Source organism: Amblyomma maculatum, chromosome 1 (assembly GCF_055883805.1).
Source record: "Amblyomma maculatum isolate TAMU_Amacu chromosome 1, ASM5588380v1, whole genome shotgun sequence".
Lineage (NCBI taxonomy): Eukaryota > Metazoa > Arthropoda > Arachnida > Ixodida > Ixodidae > Amblyomma > Amblyomma maculatum.
This window is the reverse complement of record NC_139344.1, coordinates 185678502-185704244: the sequence shown is the minus strand read 5'-3', so window position 1 is coordinate 185704244 and position 25743 is coordinate 185678502. Positions and strand designations below refer to the sequence as shown.

The 25743-nt window shown below is 42.0% G+C and overlaps 1 protein-coding gene across 1 annotated transcript in view; it reads left to right on the top strand.

Moving 5' to 3' along the window:
- LOC146205115 (uncharacterized) overlaps positions 1 to 25743 on the top strand; it is a 56062-nt gene that overhangs the window by 5785 nt on the left and 24534 nt on the right. The window contains exons 3-7 of the mRNA XM_084589808.1: positions 10334 to 10466; positions 11373 to 11599; positions 12752 to 12877; positions 13465 to 13657; positions 17403 to 17557. Coding sequence (XP_084445934.1) covers positions 10334 to 10466; positions 11373 to 11599; positions 12752 to 12877; positions 13465 to 13657; positions 17403 to 17557 — 834 coding nt within the window. The remainder of the gene's footprint in view (positions 1 to 10333; positions 10467 to 11372; positions 11600 to 12751; positions 12878 to 13464; positions 13658 to 17402; positions 17558 to 25743) is intronic.

The window sequence follows — 25743 nt, the reverse complement described above, 5'->3', positions numbered from 1 at the left end:
GGGATTCGAGCACTCGTCATTGGTTATCACAAATAATGGAATGGGGGTTTCTGGAGGTGCTCTGCAGCTTTGCAAATCCCATTTATTGTCAGTCACAATTTAGTAACTTGGAAAAAAATTTGAATTACTAATTAATTACAAAACAAAAATTTACCGAAGTGAACAAAACAGCTGCCAGGTGTATGCAACTGGTTTCACTCATCGTCCTGAAATATTTTATTTCTTAGTCCTTGGGCTCCAGTTAGCTGGGACACCCGTTATATATATATATATATATATATATATATATATATATATATATATATATATATATATTATTATTATTATTATTATTATTATTATTGGTGTGTTCAGATAAGAATGGTAATCGAGGTTCTATGACCATTTTTTTTTTTTCAATTAAATTTTATTTGTGATGGGGAAATGTGTCAATACAAAGGAATGAACCTTAGTTTTGCAATATACACAGGCAGTAGTTTTCTTGGGAAAAAAATTATATGTCACAAGAGGTGGAAAGTGCTGTTTTTACAATTCTAAAATCTAACAAGTTTGGAGCCCGCCGTTTATGCACTGAAATTTTGTCTTACATCAGTTTTATTTGTTAAATATATGCATATATGCAACTTTTAGAAAGGTCTGGAGAAACATTTTTTGTTGTTGCAGTTCTTTAAGGAAAAATTGGCGGAAGCAATGCGCTGAAAAATAGTCAATTTTCAACCCTACATTCTGGCACAATGCAATAAGCTGTTGCCACTGAAACTTTTTCTCTGTATTATGCATGTCCTGTTTTTTATTTCAAGTGATGTTTGTTGTCTCACAAGATATCTGCAGCACTGTGAAAGGAAGAGGAGCCCTTGCAATTGTGCTCCTAAGTGCCTCTCGCCCCTGCCCACTATAATAGAGAGTTGTGCTCCTACTGTCACCCCCGCTAATTTGGGGGGCAAGAGGTGCATAGGAGCACAACTGCCTATTGTGGTGCGCGTGATCCTGATTGGACCGGGGTGCCTCTGCCTTTTGCAGTGCTGCAAACACCTTGTGAGACGAAGTATAGTAGGATTTTTCTCCACACTGCTTCGAGATCGACCAAAATTTGAAGACTATGAACAAACTTGATTTCTATTTAAAAACATCTTTGATTTTTAATGACTCCCCGAAAAATCCTGAGTACTTCATAAATATTAAGGACTAAAAAGGGTGTTGCATTATAATGTTTAAAAATATAATAAATGTAAAACTGAACACGTCCTGCAATTGGTTTTTCCTGCCAAAATTTTTTTTCGGGGCATAAGGAATTTATAATGACAATGAGGTGGAGTGCCGCACTCACCTTCTTTGCTATTTTAGCCAACTTTGGTTATGAATTACACAAAATATATTTAAGTTAGGTAGCTGAAAATTGTCTGACTAAATATATGCTTGTTATTATTTGTATTCAGTTAATTTTTACTTTTCTGGGTAGTGTAGATGTTTTTATGAAATTTCTCAAAATTATCCAGGAAAGAAAGTTTTACCTACTTTGCAGGCCTTTATCTCAAAAAAGGTTTAAGGTAGAGCAACAATAGTTCCACACTATGTTCTCGGCATACTTATCTATCAAACTGCTAAAGCTCATATTTAAATAGTGTTTCTATACATAGATATGATCACGCCAATTTCAAGAAAACAGCGAAAAAAAAACATTTTGGATATTTTTTAAACTTTGTCCACCTATTTTTCTCTACTTCAGCTTTCAAAAATATTAAACACATTTTGCATAATATTGATGCACTAGTAGTTACGGCCAGTTCAATAAGACTCTTGCACAAAAATTAGCAATGTTATAGATCCGACTTTGGTCGCTAAGCGTGTAAAATACAAGCAGGATTGGGTTTCAGGTTTGTAAAAAATACCCACCAGTACAGAAAATATGCCAGCGGAACTGAGGATGTTAATTTTGAGACTATTTGGTCCCCAGAACGGCCATGAGCGCAGATGTATGCGCAGTAGGAGCTCGTATTCGAGTCTTGTCTTTCGACCGACCCCACAGAGTTTGAAATAGTAGTACCTGTCAGGTAGCTGTTCAACGCATGTGCACTGGAGGTTCGCTTTTCTATCCACCCTTTGTTCGCACCGTAACCAGACCCCGATAACACAGGAGTAAATTGGAAGCGAGATCAGAGCACTATCAAAGAGCTTTGAGCGCACGCTTCACCCGAAACTGCTATGCCAGATGGAATGGGTGGAAAGCACGGAACGTGGGGCTCCAGTGGCAAAGGGATATCGAATGGAAAAAAAAGAAAAAGAAAAACTATTGGTAATCGGATGCTCGCGCCTATCTCAGAGGCAGACACACATATTCGATATGCTGTTCACACTTCATTCTGGAGACTGCATGGAAGAAACTGTGTGTACAGTAATGAAGGCAATGTGCTCTATTGAATCATTTGAATAAACGATTGCAGCCCGGAAACACTGTGTTTTAACGAGGCAGTTCTCCATGCCCTTCACAATTTTTCCATTTCACTAAAAATTGTTTCGAATGCATTGCTTGCTCATTGAACTTTGTTGTGTTTTTGTGTGATCCACGTTATGGTGAAGGTGAATTGTAAGAAACGTCTGTGTGCTGCCCGATGCCACAGCACATCAGGAACTCCACTCATAAAAAACTGATTCCGAATCATTCATTGCAGTGTCTCTCGCAGCAAATTTGCAATGTCTGGACAAAAAATTAGTAGATACAATATTGTTATGGTGGAGAACAATGAGAATGAAGTCGCATGCTCCTGTGTGGAAAGTGAAGAGGAAGAAGTATATCAAATGCTAGGCCCTCATTGTCTGGCTCCTTGGCTGTCTCTCAATGTATATATCTTTAAAACTCTTTTGTAAACATATTTCTCCCTGTTACAATATTATGCCAAAATTAAAAAATCGTGGGCGATTCACAATTGTCATCGAATGTTCAGACCTGCGCTGTGCCTTGCGCAAGGGTCTTATTTAAGTGGCCTTAATTACTAGTGCAACAAAATAATGCAATATGTCTTTAATTATTTTGAAAGCTCAAGTAGAGGAGAATAGGTGGACAAAGTAAAAAATATCAAAAGTGTTTTTTTTTTCCTTAATTGTCCTCAGAAATTTTCATTTTTTGCTGTTTTCTTGAAATTAGTGCAATCATATCTCTGTATTGAAACATTATATAAATATAAGCTTTAACGTTTTGATAGGTAAGTATGCTGACAGCATAGTGTGGAACTATTGCTGCTTTGCCATAAACCTTTTCTGAGATAGAGGCCTGCAAAGTAGGTAAAATTTCGTTTCATGCACCGATTTTGAAAAATTTGGTAAAAACATCTACACTACCCAGGAAAACAAGAATTAACTGATTACAAATAAAAACTTGCACGGATTTAGTCAGACAATTTTCAGCTACCTAACTTGGATATATTTTGTGCAATTTATAACCAAAGTTGGCCAAAAGAGCAAAGCAGATAAGCGAGGCACTCCTCCTATCCCCTGTGCCTCGAAAAAATTTTGGCAGCAAAACCAATTTCAGATCTCTTCTTTCCAGTCGTCAGGCAACAATATATAAAATTTTGAAATAAAATATAAAAGGTCGACTGATCTTACATGGAAACACCCTGTATTATACATGTCCTATTCTTTCCTTTATTTTATGTAAAATTTGTAGCTCTATATTAGTAAGTTCTTTCTCCACTCCGCTTCAGAATTGGCCAATATTCAAAAAGAAAAACAATAAAACAATTTGATTCGAATTTAAAAAAAAGTTATTTTTATTTAAATCTCCACCCAAAAATTCTCTGTACTTCGTATGTATATCAGGCACTGAAATGTATTGCATTTTAGTCTAAATGTGTAAAAATAAGTATAAAATTAGGTGCAGATTTTTTTTAATTCTATAAAATTGATCAGAAATTCGATTTAACATGTGTCGAAAGTAGTTACATTTTATCTCCTGCAATATTCTAAGACTTCTCAGTGCTTATAATATCTTTTTTCGCTTGTTGACACAGTTGATGATAGCTTAAAATTGAGTGAATTAGCTATTTCGTCTGTAAATTCACGGGAAAGGGGAAGTGATGGTGGAACTTTTCTTTTACTCTAATCTTCTTTTATTGTGAGGCGCATTGCTATTCAATCGAGTTCTTAATCATATTTCATTTCTCTGTTGTTACAAAAATTAATGACAGTATATCTTTGAAGTCAATTTCTCTTATAGACTTGTAAGCAAAACATTTTGTGGCATGATCATTTATTTCTTTTTGACACTGGCGCAAACTACTTGAGATGCTGAGTATTCTGGTCAAAGGAGCTTTCAAGCACAGGGAAAATGCGAAACTACAAAAAGCAAACCGTCCATCTCACCTGGAAAGCCTCAGGCAAAATGAGAGACTCTAGAACGTCCGCACTTCCCTATTTCTGCACTGGCAAGATTGCAGGTCATGAAAGGCATTTTTTTGTCCAAACTATCACGAAACGCATGGCATGACTAACAGCAGATAGTGAAAGTGGCTGTAAGCGATATAAGTGATGTTAATAAACTTGCCTGTGAAGAGTTCAGAATTTCATATTGTCACAGACCGATGCCAAGAACTTTGTTGTAGAGACGTGTGTTGGTGGTGCATGTGTTAGCTCAGCGCTTTGCATTTAAGCTGGAAGGTGATGAAACTGGAGAAGGCTCTTGCAGCGATCACGGCCTCTCCCCTGCGGTGTTCCACCGAATGTATCCTCATGGCCTGTCAAGAGCCCCGTGAATGGCTCCAGCACAGTCGGTGGAAAACAGGAGGCGGAGTAGGTTAAGTGATTCATGTACTGTTGTGTTGGGGCCAAATTACTGACGCCCAGTGCGCGTTTCATTGCGCCAAGCCGACCGCCTTTAAGCCAGCGTTGGTGGTCGCTTGATCGGCAACTTTCGCCACGATCCTCATATGTAGGCTGACTTTTCCTCTTCGTGTCTAGTTTATACTCTTGTGTATTACCGCCTGCAGTATAATGTATGCTTTTATTGTTTATTTGCCTCATTGGTAGAGCTTACTTTTTCTTGTTCCTCCTTGTCATGTTTGAAGTTTTGTACTACCTATGCTTTCTATTACTTTGAGTATTATCCTTTTTCTTAGAGCCTTGCTTACTGGCCAATGCAATGACACATGTGAACCTTTCACGGTCTGACTGATTTTAACAAAATAAATTTTCTTACTCTGGCAATTAGGCCAGGTAGAAGCATAAGCAGCCCCTGTGCTTCCATGGTCTCCGCACGGCAGCCATTCAACAAGCAGTTCATGAAACATATTATAGCACAAAACAAACAAACAAAAGGGCACACATGACTGCGATCACTGACCCATGTAAGATGTATTCATATGCAGTGATTACCTAAAATAAAACTTCTTATGGTTTCTCCTCATAAGAGGCAGCCTTAAGCAATTCTATAGAATAAAATGATGTGCACAGTTTTATGTTTATTTTTATACTATAAAATGCAATAAGTGTCTGACATTTGTAAAATTCAAATGTAAATAAGTGTCTGACATTTGTGAAGTGCTGAGAATTGCTTTGGGGAGATTTTAACAAGCATCCAAGATGGGTTTTTTTTAATTTTTTTTTTAGTTTTTCAAATTCAAATTGCTCATTTCTTTGAGTTCTGGCCAATTTTGAAGCAGGTTGGACATAATTATCGAGCTGCAGATTTCACAGAAATTAGTGAACGGGTCATGCATAATTCAAAAAGAAAGTTTCAGTGGAAGCACCTTGTTACATCATGTCAGAATCTAGGTTTGGTTTGGTTATGGCATATTGTGTGGATCTGGAAATTTCGACCACCTGGGGTTCTTTAACGTGCACTGAGATTGCACAGCACACGGGCGCCTTGCTTTTTGCCTCCATCGAAAAGCGGCCGCCGCAGCCTTGATTCGACCTCGCGTCCTTGGGCACATCAGTCAAGCGCCCTAACGTTACACTGCGCCATCACGGCAGGACCCAGAATGTTCTGTGGAAATAAGACCTTTTTCAGGACGTATGCCAAGTTTTATATTTATATTTTATAATTATAAACAGTATAATGCAGCACTTTTTAGCCCCTAATAATTTTGAAGTTTTGAGGATTATTGAGGGAGATTTTATTAAAAATTGAAGATTTTTCTAAAATTGGAATCAGAATTGTACACTTTGATGTCTTCAAATTTTTTCCGATATTGAAATGGTGTGAAGAAAAGACCTACTAAATTAGAGCTATAAATTTTGCCCAAAATGAAGAATGTGGCCTGTGTAATGGAGAGAAAATGTTTCAGGTGTAACAGCTTACTGCATTATACCAGAATATAGGACTGAAAATGGGCTTGTTTTCAGTGCGTTACTTCTGGAGTTATGTTTGCGACTTTTTCCTGAAGAAAACTGTGGCAACAAAAAAAACAAACAAACATGTTTCTTGCAGTCTTTCTAAAAGTAAAAGTTGCATAGATACACTTCCTGTGAAGGGCCAATATGTTTTAATGATGCAAAGTCCACTTCCTAGGGTCCCAGCTGCAGCATACAAATTGGAAGGTAGTTTTTCTACTAGCTCATGACAGAATTAACCTTGGTGCTTTATTTTTCCGAGGAATTTATAACCAAGCTGCTTATTTTTTTTTTTACTGCCTATTTCGGTTGGTATTGTAGTAATAACGAGCTACCTGACACTTAAAATATGTTTGAACCAGAAACTAAGGCAAATTGTGATGAAGTTTGTTGGTAATCATACGTTAAAACAACTGCCTTCATCGGGAAACTGCTTAATATACTCGAGCAAATCATCAGGCTAGGTAATCGGGAATGTCCTACCAGGGACAGCCAAAAGGGATTAGTCGAGGAGGATTTTTCGGAATGTTGTCAATCTTCATCCACTGTTGCACACTAGGGATAGCTTCATCTGAGCTGTCATCTCCTTCATCGGAAGAACCTACTCACGTCAATGATTGCTGTTGTCTCACTTCACAAAAGTCGGTGTCTGAATCGTCCTCGGACGACAAGGACGGCACCGAAGAAAAACTTCTTGTCATGATAGGTCAGCATTTCAAGCGTCGCCTCCAGCAGACACTATTTTGCTTATCAAGGCTGCCATAGAAAAAAAGCAGTAGCTTTCAAATGATAGAGCAAAATGCAGTTAATGTGTCAGTGGTGCTATCTGTTGAATGGCACATGACCCAAGTCACAGACAAGCGCTGCTCACCTAAAACGCTCAATTTAAGGAACTATTCTTGAAGGGTAAACTACACTTGTCCAAAACGCTTTGGGGCAACTTTACAAGGATGAGCTTTGCTCGTCCAAAGCGCTTAAAATCAAAGCATTCCTGTATCAGCTTTCACCGAGGATAAGAAAGCCAAAATCTTGATAGGTAATGAATTGCCTGTCATCTTGCTACAAAATTTTTGAATCTAGCTTCTGTAGCACCAGATATATTGGCAATTAAAAATGGCCATCTGCCTTTTCTTTCTCAACTTGGGCACGAGAATGGGCTGGGAAAAAAAAATTATTGCAAGCCGATATTCCACTCTGCCCATGAAAGCATCACCTGGCCACCCCAACTCTGTTGTTTGCTGGTGTTTTTTTTTTTTTTTTTCTCTTTTATTCCCTTGCCTTACAACAAGGGGGGTGGGTAAAAGGGAGCTAGGCCTCCATTAAAGCACATAGATGGAGCAGGCATGCCGCCAGCTTCATCTGCAAACATGGTTGCATTGTAATAGGAGGCAGGGGAGGGCTAGCGACAGGCCTTTACTGCTGACATCACATCAGGCTTATGAAGTTGAAAGGAAGAATTTGTGTGAGAGACCTATACCAGATGTTGCCACGATTGTTTTGCTTTTAAAAAAATAGTAACAGGCGTGAATGCTCAACAGCTTTATGTACTTTTGTAATTGATATATTTTATAGCACCTCAGAAACTGTTGAACAGACCCTTTAAAGTCTTAAATTTTGCTTTTGTGGCATTCATGTGAGCACTTGTTGTAGTTGTGAAGTGTAAAACTTGGGATCTAGGATATGTGCATCTCGTGAAGTGTTCGGAAGGGCGTAGTGATTGCAATATACCACGTGTCCCAACTTGAGCCAAGGGTAACAATAAATAAAATATTTGGGCTAGACTAGGGAATCCAGTTGCATACAGCTGCCAGCCGTCTTGCTCACCACAGGTAATTTTTTGTTTTGCAATTAATTAGCTAATTAGGTTACTATTTCTAATTTACTAAATATTTACTTTAGGCCATAAGTGTGGTTTGAGAAGTTGGAGAGCTCCTTCAAAAACTCATTTTATTATTCCATTTCTTCCAGGGTGAAAAGAAAGCCCACAAAATACAAATATGATCATGTGATTAACGCATTCACACACCACAAGTGTGGTGCTGTCAGTCATGGTTTGACTGAATGAAATCAGCTGTGACCATGTCTCTCCGGCCCTGTTGCAGCGGCAGGCTGATATGTCTGCAATGGTTTCTTCGCCTGCATCAGCCAGCCACGTACGTGAAGGAGGAAGCTGCACTGAGTGCAGCGAGCTCGCTTCAACCATCACCAAAATGTCAGCCTGCTGCTGCAACGCTGCAATGGCACCATCGAGTCATGGCTGCAGCTGATTTCATTCACTCAAATCATGACTGAGAGCACCACAGTCGTGGTGCGCGAATGCTCTAGTCACAATTTTATTTGTATTTAGCAGGCTTTCTTTTGAGCTCAGAAACAATGACACACGACAGGCTTGCTCTATTGCAAATAATGGATTGGGGCTTTCTGAAGATGCTCTCCAACTTTGCAAATCACCTTTATGGTCTAAAATCAATATTTAGTAAATTAAAAAAATTAACACAATAATGCATCAGTTAATTAACTGCAAAACAAAAATTGCCTGTGGTGCGCGAGATAGCTGGTAGGTGTATTCAACTGGTTTCCCTGGCCTACCTCAAATATTCAATTTTATTAACCCTTGGCTCAATTTAGCTGGGACACCTGGTATATGTTAAATTGATGTGCTGAGTATGGCTGAGGTGGAGCTTTGGCATTCAACTTCAGTTATTATGAGTACATTCCGGTTGTAGTGAGGGGGGGGGGGTGGCAGCTGAATCCTGAATCATTAGGGGGCTGACATGTTTGCAGCCCGTAGAAAGATGTCGTATGCAGTGGATGCCATGCTGTTTAGGGTGCCCACAACTTTTGGTGGGCGTCTCAGATGCATTATTTCCTCCATTCTGTAAATTAAAGAATTTGTGTATATCAAAAACTGCACAAATGCTGAGATGGCTAAATGCCATAGTTGCTAAGCTATGCATCAAGTGTTCATGATTGCTGCATCTCTGAAAGAATGCATAATTGGGTAACAAAAGTTATTGTGCACATTATTCCATTTGAGAAAAACTGGATACTATCATATTTCAGGAACCTTTATGTGGGTTACAGCTCTGCAAAATCTGTTTTTCAACTAGCAGCTGCATTTCAGTGAAGATAAAACACAAAGCCGTCCATGTGCCGCGTGATTTTAGTGCTCGTTAAAGATCCTCATTTGGTGAAAATCATTCCGTTGTCCTCCACTACGGCACCTCTTTCTCTGTCCACCGAGAAGCGTGACAGATACTATTCCTTTCCTATAAACCAATTAATTTTTTATTTACAGCTAGGAGCAGCCAGATGGGTACCCCTGGTTGCTCTAGACGCACTGAATTAAGCAAATATTTGCACCCAGTGGAGTATTCGAAAGGGCTAAGCTCGAAAAGAAAAGTTATGTGCAGGGGCTACTAATGCATGGGCCAGCAACTGGCCAGTGCTATAGTTTCGCTGATTGGTTGTTTTGAATGTAGCCATCTCACTAAGATATTTCTATTATGTTGAGAGGCAAGAATGTTAACTGGTTCTCCGCAGCTGACTTGATACTGTTGTCTGCATGGAATCAGTTTCCGTGTGTGACTGTGCTTGACACACACCTAACTGCCAAATGAGCTCCTTGTTGGAACTCTCTTCTCACTCACCTGAACTCATTGAAGGCACTTTGTGCATGCAAGTCATAGTTTAAGTAAATTGTCGCCATCTGCAGTCAGACCTTGAACATGTTTATGGAAATTTGGATGCTTGCAAAAAAAAAAATACTAAAAAGTAATTGCAGTCCTGTGTGTATGTGGATGTGTCATGGTCTTCTGACCTGTCGTGCTTTTATTCTGTGGTGGGTATGTCAGGTGTGTACAGCAACAATACTCTTGCATTGTTTATAAAAACTGGTAATTGTGTGCATACATATATAGCATCCTTGAGGAATGAAATGACTGAATTGCCTGAGTATGGGCAAGCTGCAGTGTATCCCTACTCACATTGCCACTGTATTGTGCAGGATCATGCCAACAACAGAGGCGGCTTGGTCCAAGGGGTAAGATCAGCAGCCCAGGATATCCAGCTTCCTACTCAAACCACACGTCGTGCAGCTGGTTCATCCTTAGCCACCATGACCAGATTATCACAATAAGGTATGCTTTACTCAGACTTGAGCCTTCCCGTGCTTAGCTCTAGACTGTAGCCGATCTACAATGGGAGCCGTGGCCAGTAAGTAAACCACTGGACAAAGAGGCGGTGGAGTAGAGGGGTTATGTCTACACACCATGCTTCCGGTACTGCCTTCTGGGGTATGTACCAAAACTACAAATGGCTGCTTTAGTAGTGTTGACAGATCAGGTTTTTCAGTTTGCTATACTGTGATGGCTACTTTCTACATTTTGAAAGTTTACTATACATGAGCACTTTGATTTATATTCTGGTGACCAGTATGCCTACCATGGTAGGCATCTAGTATTTTCGCTGCTGAGTGTTGCACTGCTTTTGTGGCAGTAGAGAAGGTAATAAATGAAAATATGAAGAACAGCATTATTTATACTGATTCTTTTCACAGCATTCCACCTTAGATATGTAGTTACAACAATGAACACATTACCAATTAATTAATATGTTAATTAACAATTGACACATCTCATTCTATCCCACCTTAGTCTTAGGACAAGACTCACTCCTCATAATTTTTTTCTTTCTTTCTTGAAAGATGCAGTGCTTTTGAGCCAGTTATATTATATTAAAGTAACCTTTTAGTTTTCTCGTGCTTATATGACAAAAACCTTGTGTTCGGCGCATGTTGTCCTCAGTTACCCATGTGCCATTTTGCTGTGCACATGCAAATTTGCTGTGGTTCTAACAATGGTTGTGGTGCTGAATTGTGATGAAGGCAAATAACCTTTGCAAATTGTGTGGCTTTTCATATAGATTACAACTGAAGTTGGCCAGTATGCATAAACATTTTTTGCTTGTAATAATTGAGTTCATATCCAAATGTCCCATCACTTGTGGACGTCCCTAGGGTGATTGTACTTGCGCTTCTTTTAAAGTTTTGATGACCTGGATCTGGGAGGCCTTGAAGACTGTGAGAAGAACCCTTGTTGTGGAGGCACTTGGATCAAGCTGGGCCCAACACCAAATGGGGGCGAGCGAGTACACTGTGGCCGCAAGGTTCCCGAGCCATTCGTCTCGCGAAGCAACAAAGTGTGGATCAAGTTCCACACCTCCCCAATACAGATGCCCCAGGGCCGAGGCTTCCAGCTGTCTTATACTGTTGGTGAGGTGCTCCACTGACTTTTAAAATAAGTGTATGGCTTAGCGCTGTACTGCATTTCTTTAAGCCATTTTAACCCTTTCGCTGTCGGGCGTTTCTGGCCGTGACTCACTCCCAATGTCTGCTTGGTTTCAGGGAACGAGCATAGCGATTTATTTTTTATTATAATTGATGCAAATAACATAGTCAACGGAATATTCACATTTCAGTGTTCTGCGGGTGTTGTTAACATCATCATTATCAGCCTGATTATAAATTAGATAAATGAGGATAATATAAGAAAAAAAACTGTTCGATACTTCTTGAAAGACTGAATCCGAGCTCTGCTCGTATTTATAATCAAAAGAGCCATCGTTCCAGTCCGCAGTCGAAGGTCCTGCGCGGTTAGCCATCCGAAAGTAACTGTGCGCACAGAGGGCTCACTTTAGTTGAACGGAGATAAGTGGCACGTTGGGAAATCAAGATGACAGAGGGAGATGGAAAGAGGCTAAAACAACCTCCTTTGCTGCTGCTAGCCACAAGCAAGGGCGTGGCAAGAGAGAGCGAAAGCAGCGATCGAGTCATGTGTTGACCTATTAAAGAGGCAACAGCGTGAGACTCTGAACGTGACGTGTGTCGTAGCAGACACGCCAACAGAATAAAAATAAAAACCTGCAAGCCTGCGGCAGTTGGCAGAACTACCCTTGAACCCGTAACCGCGCGCACGCGCCGCGAAACGCACGCTCCGCATGATCCCTTAGCGCGATAGAGTAGCGCGCGCAGAGCGACTGCACCCCCCAGCAAAGAAAGTGGCAGTGGTGGGTGCAGTCGCTCTATACTCTTCAGTATATACGTACCAACACAATGTGGGGCAAAAATATAACTTGTAGAAAGATTTGACAGATGGCGCGACCTGTCCAAGCGCGCCAGCTTCGCGCTCAAGCACAAAGTTTTGAATGCACGATAGAGAACATACCGGTACGTCGGTGACACTGTTCGGGGGGGGGGGGGGGGTACTTGTATGTTCGTGACAGCAGCTCAGTACAGCAGCTCCATTAGCGCCCTGGAGGAAGCTGAGCCACTGGGAAGTGGGTGCTAATATTCCAATGTCACTTGTCTCATGCTAGCATACTCCTCCCCCATCCACCTTTTTTTATTATTTACTTTTTTTTTCAGGCACATACAAACAGCCCTCATCGTGCAGGCCAGATGAGTTTCAGTGCTTGAATGGGATGTGCATCTTTCAGCACTGGTCTTGTAATGGTCGTGCTGAGTGTGAAGACAAATCGGACGAGCTCTTCTGTAAGTTTGCTATTATGTTCAACACATCTTTGTGACGAATTATGGTGAAATCATGAGTGGTGCAAAATGATTCTGGCTTGCGGTTTGCTCCTTCTTTAAACGAAATCATTATAATCTTTCAAGGTAAGAAAACATTTTTGCTTGAAAATTATTTTAGATGTTCCACTTTACTGTTATTCTGACTTCCTGTTAGTGTTATGCTGTCAAAAGATACAAGAGTGCATACTTATGTCATAATTTTTATTATATGCTTCTGTGTAGAAACAGCTGGAGACAGAACATGCTTGTAGTTACTTCTGTCTGTGCATTGTTTTGTTTTGATTCTTGGCACATTTAGTTTTCTGTTGCAGCATTGCCAGGGTGGCAATCTATTCTCACTTTTATGTCTGCTACATAAAAGTGCGATTTGGCTAAGAGTGCTGATTTTTTGTCATTTCTTGTGGCAGCTTTCTTCTGCACAGGATTAGAAGCACCGCCAGTGTGCTTCTAGTCCCGTGTGTGTGCATAGTAGGCTGTCGTGTGCCTCTGTCTGTGAGGTTTGTAGGAGCATAGTGCATTTGGAAAAGCGGAGACGGATTTGCCGGCAGGTACCTGCCCACCTGGGATGCTGCGGTGTGCCACAGGCAGCGGCTGCTACAATAGGAAGGCACGCTGCAATGGGCAGCCAGATTGCCCTGACCTGAGCGACGAGTTGGACTGTGCATTCTGCGGGCCAAATCGCACCTTATGCAGCCCCACATCCACCACCTGCTATGATCCACTCAGCGAACGCTGCGACAGGTCTGCCGAGAATGCTTAGCAGCATGGCTACATTACAGCTTGATTATAAAGACATTTACTATTTACCAGATATAACCATGTCTGACTCCGCTGTAGTAAAATGAAACCGAGGTGTCCAATTTTGTGCTCTATAGACAGTTGTAATTTTTTTCTTTTGTAGTGGAGGCATTCTAACATGTAAACGACTTAGTAAAGAGTTGTTGGCAAAAACAATATACTTCTCAGAAATAACGATATCACAGTATGTGTACAGTCAAGGACATCCAGTCACATACACAAAATGGGGTTATCGCAAAACCAATAGCCGGAGGTAAATGATTATCGAAGATGATAAAACAGCAGCCGAGAAACCAACTTTTGTGAGGCAATGCACGTGGTGCTTATGGGGTAAAAAAAAATTTAAAGGTGGTAGTGAAGTTGAAAAAAAAAAAAAAATAGCATGGGCTGCCGAGAAAGCAAGACAGCAAAAATGTGGTGAAGTGTAGGGAAGGGAAGAAAAGGTTGAATGTTTGCAGTGGTAGACAGCGCAAAGCACTAAGCAGTGGCAGCATAGCATGGATTGTTTTGCCACACTTATTGTGTCTTGCGTTTCTTAAACTTGTGCCTTCTATATATAGAGTATAATATATGGGCAGCGCAAAGCACTAAGGAGCGGTGGCATGGCATGGCATGGATTGTGATGCCATGTTCACGCAGAGCTTTGGTTCTCATATGGAATTGAACTCCACCCCTTCACCCCTCATATTATACTGTATTTACTCATACGTAACGTGACAACAAATATAACACGAGGGGGGTGTCTGCGCCTGGAAGAAAAAAAAAAAATTATCATCATAACGTAAGCTTGAAATTATTGCGGGGAATTGTAATTTTAACCATGCACTGATCTTATCTAACACATTGTGATGCGTCACGTAGGCATGATGCATTCGAAGTCATTGTCACTGCAAAGCTTGCTTCCGCCACTGTGTCGTCCTTTGCTGCTGCACAGTACCACCTTCCGGCCTTTCCTCACAGCCATCTTTTTTTTTCACCTTCCTTATTTTATGGCCACGTGGTTGACAAAAGGTTGGTTCCTCTTTGCAACTCACGAGCCTGGTGGTAGTGCGATCGGGACGAACAGTGAAAAAAAAATGTATTGTATTCAGGTCTGGGTTCCGAATACAAAATGAAGTGCATTCATAACACTGTAATATGTTAAAAAAAAAAAAAAAGTCATAGAAAGGAAACCACATTACAATAGTGTAAATGCATTACATTTGCACAAATGGAGGGCTTCGACAAGACAGCATTTAAATTGTGATAACATGCAATGTGATGAGTATTAATCAATAGCACTCACTGGGATGGTTACAGCAAGACTGAAGGTATTTCTAAGGTTCTTCTAATGTAACACTGTGATTTCTAAGCAGCTGAATTAGCTGCCAGGCAGCATCACCAACAACTTGTGTGATATACTCAAGGCACTGATATAATAAAACGTTTGCCAGTCCGAGCAACGTTACTATAGAGGGGTTAGATTGTAGTGATCCTGACAGTCAATTTGAAATTTAAATTTTCACTAAGGATGTATATTGACCTAGTTTAATGCACAAATAGCTTCGAACGCAAAGTCTAAACAGAGTATTTTTTTTTTAACATTCATGTGCACAAAATAATTTAATCCGTGCCAGTCTTAGGATGCAGTAGATTTTGCTCTTGAAAGATTATTTCTTGCAATTCCTTACAAATTCAAGCTCTTTGGAAAACGCTTCATTAAAGACCTTGTACTGTGGGTATAGTTTCCTCTTTATTCTTCTGACAAGAATCGAGGCACAATGCAACTGTGCACCATATTTAGTAAAACACCTGTGGTGCACATGCTGAAAGGGCTATGCCCTCACAGAATAGAGTGCAGCAAATTTCTTTGAAAGGGCCTGTTTATAGCTGGAAGTTTGGACTTTTGGTTGCTGTTTTCAAAAAGTCTGGTATTTCAGAGCACTTTTTATTTCTATAATAATATTTCTTGCAGATTATTTAACATTTTAAATGTGGTGAGTGTCACTTGGGCTTTGTCTTGGCCTTTCAGTCAGCTTTAGCTTTTTAATTTACCTGTAGTTAATGTGCATGTTGTCATTAATTAATTACTGGTAAAGCCATTACAGCTGTGTTTACAGAAGGTAATGCTATCACCAGCAAAAAGTTATGGAAGGTAAATGTTGGAACCATTGAGCAGGAACACAGCTAAACTTTGTACACAGAACTGTTGTCTGGGCGACTTGGTTAAGTTTCTTTTCTTGGTGGGACAACAGCGGGCAAGTGTCCGGTAAATATTTGACAGGTTGGATGATGCGAGAGGGTGGGTCACCACACTGTTTGTGCATCGACGGCAGCAGTTGAACTGCGACAGGGTTCCCGAAACATTACTCTTATGCATGGTTTTGTGTGCATATTAAGGCTGCTGATTAATCAAATAACTGCTGTAAATGTGTAGTGACAGTGAATAGCGCTGCTGTAGCAGACAATGTGTGGTGACAAGGTAGAGCCTTCCAGCCTCCCGAGGTGTGTAAAGTGACAGTGGTGCCTCGAAGGTCAAGTTTCACTACTTAATCCAGCAGTGTGAGCATCCCATCATGCCCCCTTGCTTCTGCACTTCATTAATTTTTTCTTAACTCCTGTCCAGTTGCCAGTTAGCTGATTATCTTTGGCTAAAACTTAACCATCTGAGTTTTATTTGTAGCTTTGTATAATTGTTTTTCGTCTAGCCTATTTATGGATCTGTGATTTTAGCCATGCTGCTAATTTACAGTATATGAATCTGACAACATGCAGTCAAACCTCGTTAATAGGCTTTTTAAAAAATGTGGGAGGGGAGGGGGGGGAGGGGCGTGTTATCTGGGAAAAGGTATGATACAAACTGCCTGATTAAAATTTATCTCCTGAATGAGGTGCAAAGTCATTTAGAATTGAGGCTTTCACTGTGTAAGAGTGTAGGTTAGCATTTATAGACATCCAATATGCACAGCTCCCTTTTTAGCTCACAGAATTCCATCCGTATTTGCATTTTCCTAAGCACGAAAAAGATATATTAACGAATCTGGTTCGTAGAAGGCAACGAAGAGCCGGAATTGCTTCTTTGGTTGTTTCCGGATGCTTATGCTTCGCCATTTTACACCAGTGACATATGGCCTCATGCCGCGTCCCCCAACCTGGCTCACTCGTATTTGAGCGAATAGTTGTATTTATTAAAAGGATAACCCCCATGCCCCTAATGCACCTCAAAGAAGTTACCACGTTTCTCAAGTCATGTTTCCGCAGAAACGGGCGCCTCATATATTGGTCGTTGGCTTTCTTTGATGTTTTTTTCCGCTTTGCACCTAGGCACTGCAGGAAAGCAACTGTGGCCGGAGAGCGTCACTGATCAGTTTTTCATTTCGCGAGCGCTGGTTGACCTCGCGTATTATACGACCACAGTTTGTTGATATTTTGAACATAGTAACCGGGAAATCGTGTTTTCCGGGAACATATTAACCGGGAGAAAAATAGTGTAACTCTGTGGGAGATGTTTTACTACCAGCAATTTTTAGCGTGCGAAATGGGAAACCATATGAGCCGGCAACGTATCATTGAGCTTCTGTTGATATGAATTGTAACACCTTAACTTAAATAAAAATGCCATTGCAAGCCTCTAGTGTGTGTTGCAGAACTAGTTTTTTCATTGTTATAAAAATTGAGTTTGATGTCGCTATGTGTTTTTGATTTTCAGCATATTCCACTGTGAAAATGGGGAGGATGAACAAGGCTGTGTGTCTGGTTGTGAGCAGAAAATCATGTGTGCATCTGGAGTAGGCTGCTATCGGGCCCAGGATCGCTGTGATGGTGTGCCTCATTGTGCTGACCGCTCAGATGAAACTGGCTGTGGTAAGTGTTGATGCAGCTGCTAAGGGAGGCCTATAAAAGTGTTACCAAGCATTGATGATTTTTTGAGAAACACAATCTTATCTAAGGTGATATCGGAGAGTACACTTTTGAGAACTGCTGAGGGTGAATACAGTCATTACAGATAGGTGGATAATTTCTTGTCTGGCACCAAATTTCTGGGCAAATTTGTAGCCTTGGCAGCATCACAAAAAAGGTAATCAGTGAGTGACTGCCCCAAGTAAATCTGACCCCTAGAGTTTTGTGAAGTGACAACTAGGATGTGGCACATCTGAACTCTTTTGGGACCACACGGTAGGCCATATTTTATATATAAACGATGGTTTTGTACTTGTTGCTAAGCTCAAATTTTCGCACGTACATTCTGTTTTTCGGGATTTTTGCCTTAATTCGGTTATTCTCAGCCATGGATGTGTCGAGGATCCCTTTTCGTCCAGTTGAAGTGGTGGGGTGCACCCCAGGACAGGAGGTAGGAAGGTGCCTAGAAGTGGTTTGCATGCCGCTAGAAAGGATTCGACTCCTCCAAACACTACACCGCTTTCTCGTTATACACCCGAGACACTTTGCATTGCACCATTTTCCAGCAGTACAGCCAGAGCTCGAATTTCACCGATGCCGGCATCAACAAACGGTGTGCGCTTTCCATTTCCGCACTCCTCTCTCATTTTTTTTCGCTCAGTCGCCTTTGAACCTCCATGCTTTTACCCTGCAAAACTGTGCCACGATGGTCACGCGACCTTTCTTTTTTTTTATGTGTGTGAGCATGGGGGTTTTGCGTATCCTGAAAATTGCTTCGCGGAGCATGAATTGAGAAATGCTGCTTTAATATATCACCAATGGTCCCGAACAGAGGGACTGCAATCCAGGAAGACCCTGTGCAGCTCACTTAATTATTTGGGCATTTATTGGGACCAGTTTCGTTTTCAATTTCTCTGAGCACAAGCGCGGGATGGTGTCTAGGAAATGCCAAAATGCCAAACGAACACCCGTTAGTGGCAAGCTTACCTTGCCGCAGTGGCGCAATGGTTAGGGTGCTCGACCGCTATACCTAAGAAAGCTGGATGAAATCCCCAGCTGTGGTGGCTGCTTTTCAGTGGAGGCAAAAAGCAATGTGCTCGTGTGCTATGCAATGTCAGTGAAAGTTGAAGAACTCCAGGTGCTCGAAATTTCTAGAGCACCTCCACTGAGTCTAAGTCGCTTTGGGATGTTAAACCCTATAAACCAACCTAATGGCAAGCCTGGTGATCATGTGGACACTGATCCCTTGATGCATACGGGTATCATATTTTGTCTGCTTGTGATTGCACATGCAAGAAAACATTTTTATCCAACAGCGCTTCAGCATAGCTTCAGACTTGGGCGTTATTTCATCCGATGATGCACTGTAGAAATTGCTGGGCATTTTAATTTCGATCTGCTAACCAGCGACTCAAGCGATGAAGCAGAAAGCAGCAGCAGCGACAAAAGCTTGGAGAGTTGGTGTGCTGGGAATGGCAACTGGTAAAACTTGTTGAGTGAAGCAGTTGATTTTTGTCAAGATGCTGCTCTCTCAGCCCAGCTTGCCAGCGCTGCCAGCCAATCCGGTGTCTGAAAAATGTGCTAATACAGTCGAACCCGGATATATCGAACTCGAAGGGGATCGCGAAAAAGTTCGATATATCGATAATTCAATATACAGAAATTGGCTTGTGACGGCACTTACGATGCGAAAAAACGATACCGTATTTGCCGCGTAATCAACCCACTCGCATAATGAACCCACTCTCCACTTTTGCACCCGAGAATTTAAAAAAAAAAAAAAATGCGTTAAGGCCAGCTCGCTCACATGCAAGCGATTGAGCGATCTCAGCGACGAGCGGCAGCGACAGAGCGAAAAATTTACAACTTCCCGCTGGCCGCTCGAGCCACCGCGGCAGCTCAAAACAAGGATTCTGTGTCGCTGCGGCAGAAAATCGCGAGCGTTTTCGCTTGCATGTCGATGGCGCGCGTCACTCCGTTTCGGTCGTCGCATCCACAGCTCATTTCTTGGCAGTGTGCCTAGATGTTGCGCAGCGATAACGTCAGGGCGCGTTTATCTTTTTATAGCTCCTCCGGTGGCGGGGAGCGAACTTGGCAGAGTGCCCGTGATGGCTTGATTGCACAAGCCTGGTTCGATTTATCACGCCGCGCTTGGGGCGGGCGTCATGATCGCAGCATCTGACGGCGTGCTTCCGTTGATTCATACATGCAAAGATAACGGCTCCCGCCAAAAAAAAAAAAAAGCCTGCCGCTTCTTAACGTCCGCAGCCGCCATATCTTACGCTACGTCGCGCGTACAGCACAATGATAAGAAAGAACGAAGTGTCTAAAGGTACGTCCGACGTATCCATTCGATTCTCGTAAAGATACGGCGGACGTCGATATGCAGGCTCATGGCTATATGCACGTCGAACGCGGCCACATTCCGCTTGCTGCGCGTGAATGAATCTTATCCTCTATGATATCAGCTAGCCATGACTCTCGATGAGGTGCCACGAAGAGTGCATTCGTTCTAACATAGATCACGGTCTTCACTTAGGGTTGTGTACGGCAAGCATCGCTGTCACGCACATAGCTGCAGGCGATGCTACGTACTGCACCAGCTCCACCAGCTGGCATCGAGATGTGCACATTCACGAGCAGCTTTCGCTTCGCACTAAACTATCACCTCGATCTGCCCGTAATGCGAGCGAGCTATTCCTAGCATTTACGCTGTCTTAGGTCCTGCATCGACCGCGCCAGCACAACACACACACACCTCGCCGTGCAGAACATTCGGCTGTCCAAAGTATGTGTGAAATGGCATTATGCTCGTTCCTCACATGCAGACCGAGGAAACAGGATGTTTCTAGCTAAATTCTTCGTTTAAATTCTACCTCAGAGCCATGGCAAAAGACATGCCGAATCTACTAGAGGCCTGCGCTGCTACTGAGGCGAGCTGCACATCGACTCGTCGAGGCGAATACCTACTGCACCGCACCGCAAGAGTGCACAACCGGAAAGCCGGAAGCGCGAATGATCCGAATTCCCTGTGAACAGCAATGTTGTTTGGTATTTAGGGGAAGACTAGACTAAAGTGCTTAGCCTGCATCTTTTTCTTGTCGTTGAATTTTGCGTACATGTAGTTTAAACCCCCGCATGCTCGAGGTTAGCGTGACCCGACTGAACGGCCGCGCAGCTTTGAAACGATCGGGATCGATATGCATGCATCGCCGGACTTAGGTACGCGGTAGAAAATGTGCGCTGCACATTTCGTTGCAGAAGCTGACTCTTGGAATTTTGCAGAGTGCGCCATGCAAGTGATCGTTGCTACAACCACGCATCCATGTTCCAACGGCTGGCCCACCCCGAGGCGCATAAATGTTCAACCGTGGACGTATCAATGATCGAAGAGAGGACAGATTTTCACAGTATTGGGCGCGAAATCGATAGCTACCAGTGCTCAGTGTTAGAGAAATTCTGCCTTGATCATGCGCAATTCAGTGTTTCAGGTGTGGTCAGTAGCTGTAAGTTTGAACAGTTCGCCTGTCAAGTCAGCGGCGCCAGCGATGGACCGGCGGAGCGATTTTCCACGCTACACCGCTGTCTTGCTAGAAAGCCTACCTAGGCGGCGTTTGTCACACAGCTGCTTTTTGTGGGCCCTGTAATTGAAAGCAACGCCTCCAGAAACGCGTTAAATGTTCAAAAATGTATTCTCTTCAACAGTTTCACTCCAGGCTGTCAAAGCAGGCGGACGTTGATAAAACATTTGAACACTCCAGTCTTTAGAAATCTGTAGAATCGCCTTCAGTTTGTAAAATTATTGGAATAGGTCACTTTCCGATCGCTGGGACATAGACCCTCATGACAGCGCTTTCACGTGAATAAGGACCGCACCAGACCAAAAGCTTGTCTCATATAACATAACTAACCAAGGTATACCTTACAGCATTGTGTTGATTTTTATGGTGCATAAGAGACTAATGCTGCCATGCACCAAGAACAAGGTTTTTAATGTATTTATTTTGTGTGTAATGACTAAAATGTTCTTTAGGATGTAGCTTGTTTAGGAACATTTTAGGAAACCAAAAATGCAGGAAATTTGTACGTCTCTCCTAGGATCATGCTGGGATGGAAAGGGATCTTTGCAAAATTGTACAAAATGTTTCCTCTTATTTTCTCGAATCTGGCGCATGTGTAAGATATGGTTTATTGTTAGTTCATCTCCACACTTCTTGCATATTGGTTTGTCCTCTTTCATAAGTATGAAGCTGTGTGTGAGGTGTGGGTATGCGTTTTGTGAAGATGACCTAAAATGGCCTCCATGTTGTGTTTTTGATTACTGCATGATTTCCATTCCTTAATGACAGGTTTGACAAGTATAGTTTGTAGTCTATTTCAATGTTTCAAAAATCCTGCCATTTCACTCTCACTTTTCTTTGTACAAGCTTCTTGGTATCTTCATGCAGCATATTCACCCTCTGTAATTTAGCATTGCGTCAAGGTAACCTGGTTATTTCTTTTCATCACCTTTCAAGACAACTGTCCCGATTTCATAAAGTGTAGGGTTTCTGACGACAGGAACTCCTTGGAAGTCATAGAAATAAATTAGATCCACAATCATGAGCTATCTAGGGTATGCATATACATGTCCATCGCTCAGTGGAATGGTGTCAGTACGCTGTTAGAACAGGTCTTGTGGTAACAACAACTATTGTCTGAGGTGGTCCTTTAATTGGCATTGAAATGCTATGTAACTACAGGCACTGATAGAACTCTTGATCATGTTATGTGATGATGCGATCCTTGCATGTATATAGGTATACATTTCAGAATCTGCAGTGCACCACTTGACCATTTGCCACCAGTTTGTGTGAAAATGTATTTTTCATGCATGTTAACCAGTATTTAACAGATGACTCCTGTGCACAAGCCAAAAGTGCCACGAGCCAAATGTCACGATGCCACACGACATGGCAGGAGCTGTTAAGTCAAGCTTACAAAGTTATATTTGAAATATGTTCTGGGACGTTTCAGCTCCAATTAAGAAAGGTTGAGGCTTACAGAGGTCTATGCCAGGTTGTATATCACCTAACAGGGCAGCCTATGACCGTATGCTAATGAAGATAACAGAGACATGAATTAAGGAATTAGTAATTATGTTTGTAGCAAAGGGCATGTAAATTAACGGGAATCCACAGTGGGATCTGCAGACAAGAACCATTAACGCTGGCACACCATACCCTTACAGGTGGAGATTAGGAGTCTCCCTAATTTTTTTTCTGCTCAAAGCTCGTCATTTCCTTCGTTCTTCCAGATGAGGAAGATGTGAAAATGATAGCATCGAAAATTCCAGAGACCATCGTTAACAAGGATGCTGATCCCAACAGCGTAAAAAGGAATTTCAGAAAAGATGGGCGACTAGTAATGCTGGCAACAGTTGAAGCTAAGTGGAAAGGCATGAAATTGAAATGCGACCAGTCTGTGGTGTGAGACATCTGTCTCCGTTAGTTTCATCAAGTGATTGGCCAAAGCAGATGGGGCTTGTGGTTTTGTGATAAGTGCAGTGTAGTAGCATAGATGCAACCTTGCCCATTAATGATTGGAGTAGAGTAAGTGCATTGTTTTGTTTTTATAAGATGTTCATGGTTTCCATGCAAACATGAGAATTTGTTTCCTAGAGAATGTTTGCTGAAATGAGAATATAATGTGCAATAAAACTAGTGTTTTCTTGCTATTTACTTTTCCTTGTATACATTAGTTCTGTGAAGAAAACCACAGGCTAGAAGGAAATGTAATGGCATGCATTTTGATACTTGGCCCCGTTGTGCTGGCTCAGTAGTTAGAGTGCTTGGCTGCTGAACCCAAAGATGCAGATTTGGTTCCAGCCAGAGCAGGAGCATTTCAATAGAGGCGAAACAATAGGCAGTCATGCACCATGCGGTGTCAGTGCATGTAAAAGAACCCTAGGTGGTCGAAATTATACCGCAGCCCTCAACTATCGTGTTCCTCATAGCCGTAGTTATTTTGGGATGCTAAACCAGATATATATCACATCATATTCTGAGTAAGATGCTATTGTCAGTTAATCATACACTAAATGATAAATTTTTTTCTGCATGGTACAGCAGCTGTTGTACAATTTTACTTTAGCCTTCATGAAGAATATCACACTGGCTCCACATGGCCTTCTGTTGACCCTTGATATGCATCACAATCACACACCCGAGTATGTATTTGTCTAAGGGCACCTATGTGTGCAAGGAGGGGACCGTTAATTTCCATTTGTCAGAACTGAAATGCACGATCCACATCATTTCTGTAATTCAACTGCCTGCTATTTGAACAGTCCAGCATTGATGCAAGTTTCAAAGAACTGCAATTAGCAAATTAATCCAAGCAGGAAACCATGCCAAGAACTTCGGTTTCATTTTTAACAACTGTTTGAGAACTAAAATTAGCCAAATGTTGCAAAACATAGATGAGAGGTTACAAAATCTAAAAAACAATGCAGCCTACCTGTGGCATGTAGGGTTTCACATCCTAAAGTAACATATGTAGCTATGAAAAATACCGTAGTGGAGAGCTCAAGACTAATTTGACTGCCCGGGCTTTGTACTTTGCGTTGACATCTTGCAGGAAACAGAAGCATTTGCATTTCACCTGCACCAAAGTGTGACTGCCATCACTGGCATTAAACATCACGACCTTGGGCAAGTAGCCGAATGTGCCACAAAGATGTCGCAGCGTCTACGTACATGCTATGCACGTCAACCTTTCTAGCATTAAAGCTGTCACATGCATGGCAGATATTCATGTTCAGCTTTTGACTGACAAGTGTAAAAGTGTACTATTTGTGTTTGTCTAGCATGAAAAACAAAGGAAACTAAGGAAAAACGAAAAAAAAAAAAATGAACATATGTTGAAAAAGCACTAGTTATTAACACATAAAGCATATTCGTTCCTTTATTAATGATAAAGTGGCCTTCAACAATAGTACAAAGCCTGAACATTTAGGAAGGTGCTGTGCCAGGCAGCTATTTTACTGAAACCTGAACCATTTCACCTGTAGTAATGCGCATCCCGGTGGTGTGGGCTGGGCACTTGGTGTGGGCTGGGCACTTATTTTTCGGTCCACTCCAGCATGCGAAAACTGCATCATGTGCATTCCCATTTTCCGAGTTTTCCGAGCTCTATAGTGCAGGCTAACAAATTGTCGATTACTTATTTTCGTCTGATTGTTGCACAGCGCGTGTAAATAAATTACCACTGCAGCTAATAAACACTGACATGCACGTGCAACATCGCCGATCATAAACGGACACACAGATGTCCGTCCGGACATCTGCGCACTCATCACAGCACTCTTCGTAGTCTCACACAGCACTCTAGTAGGACGTAATCCGTACATCACAGCATCTCACGGTAAGCACAAACCACACCTCCAACAAATACGAATGACTCGATGCTTGGGCTAGAGACACGCCGGCGGCACCCAGCTTTTTCAGCGTCGCTTGTATATGTACTACGTAGAACTTGCAGCACCAAACCTCAATGCGAGCAGAAAGCGATGCGTTACGTGACGCATCTCACCACAGATGGAAGTGAGGAAACTTTGAAGAATCAAAACTACATAACTACATAACGACCGTCGTAGACGTTAATCCACATGATAACGAGGACCAAATGAGCGGGCGTGCGGCCCGCGGGCTGGCCGTCAACACCGCGATTACATGCGCTTGCGCTCTGGTCGTGCTTGCCACCCTGCCGCGGTCCAAATCACGTAAACCTATCATCGTGCCATCACGTAGTATATCACCCATTCTATGCACTATTCTTGCCACTGTACTATTCTTTGCAATTTCACATTTCACGCATGCAGTATGTAGTACATACTTCTTCCACCTCACACGTACACCTCATACCAACTTCGATTTGGCTACATATGGCTACCATGTTGTTGCTACAACCAAATCTGGGGATCTCGGATCCGTCTGGCTTTCCCGACGGATTCCAAGGCCCATATCGGAGAAAAATGCGTTGGGTCCGTCGGAAGAACCCTACCGATCGGGTCCGTCCGCTGTACCTCTGAAAAATATTTCCCGGATCCGTCCGTCGTATCCCAAAGAAAAACGCACCGGGTCCGTCGGACGTACCTCTAAGACCATTGA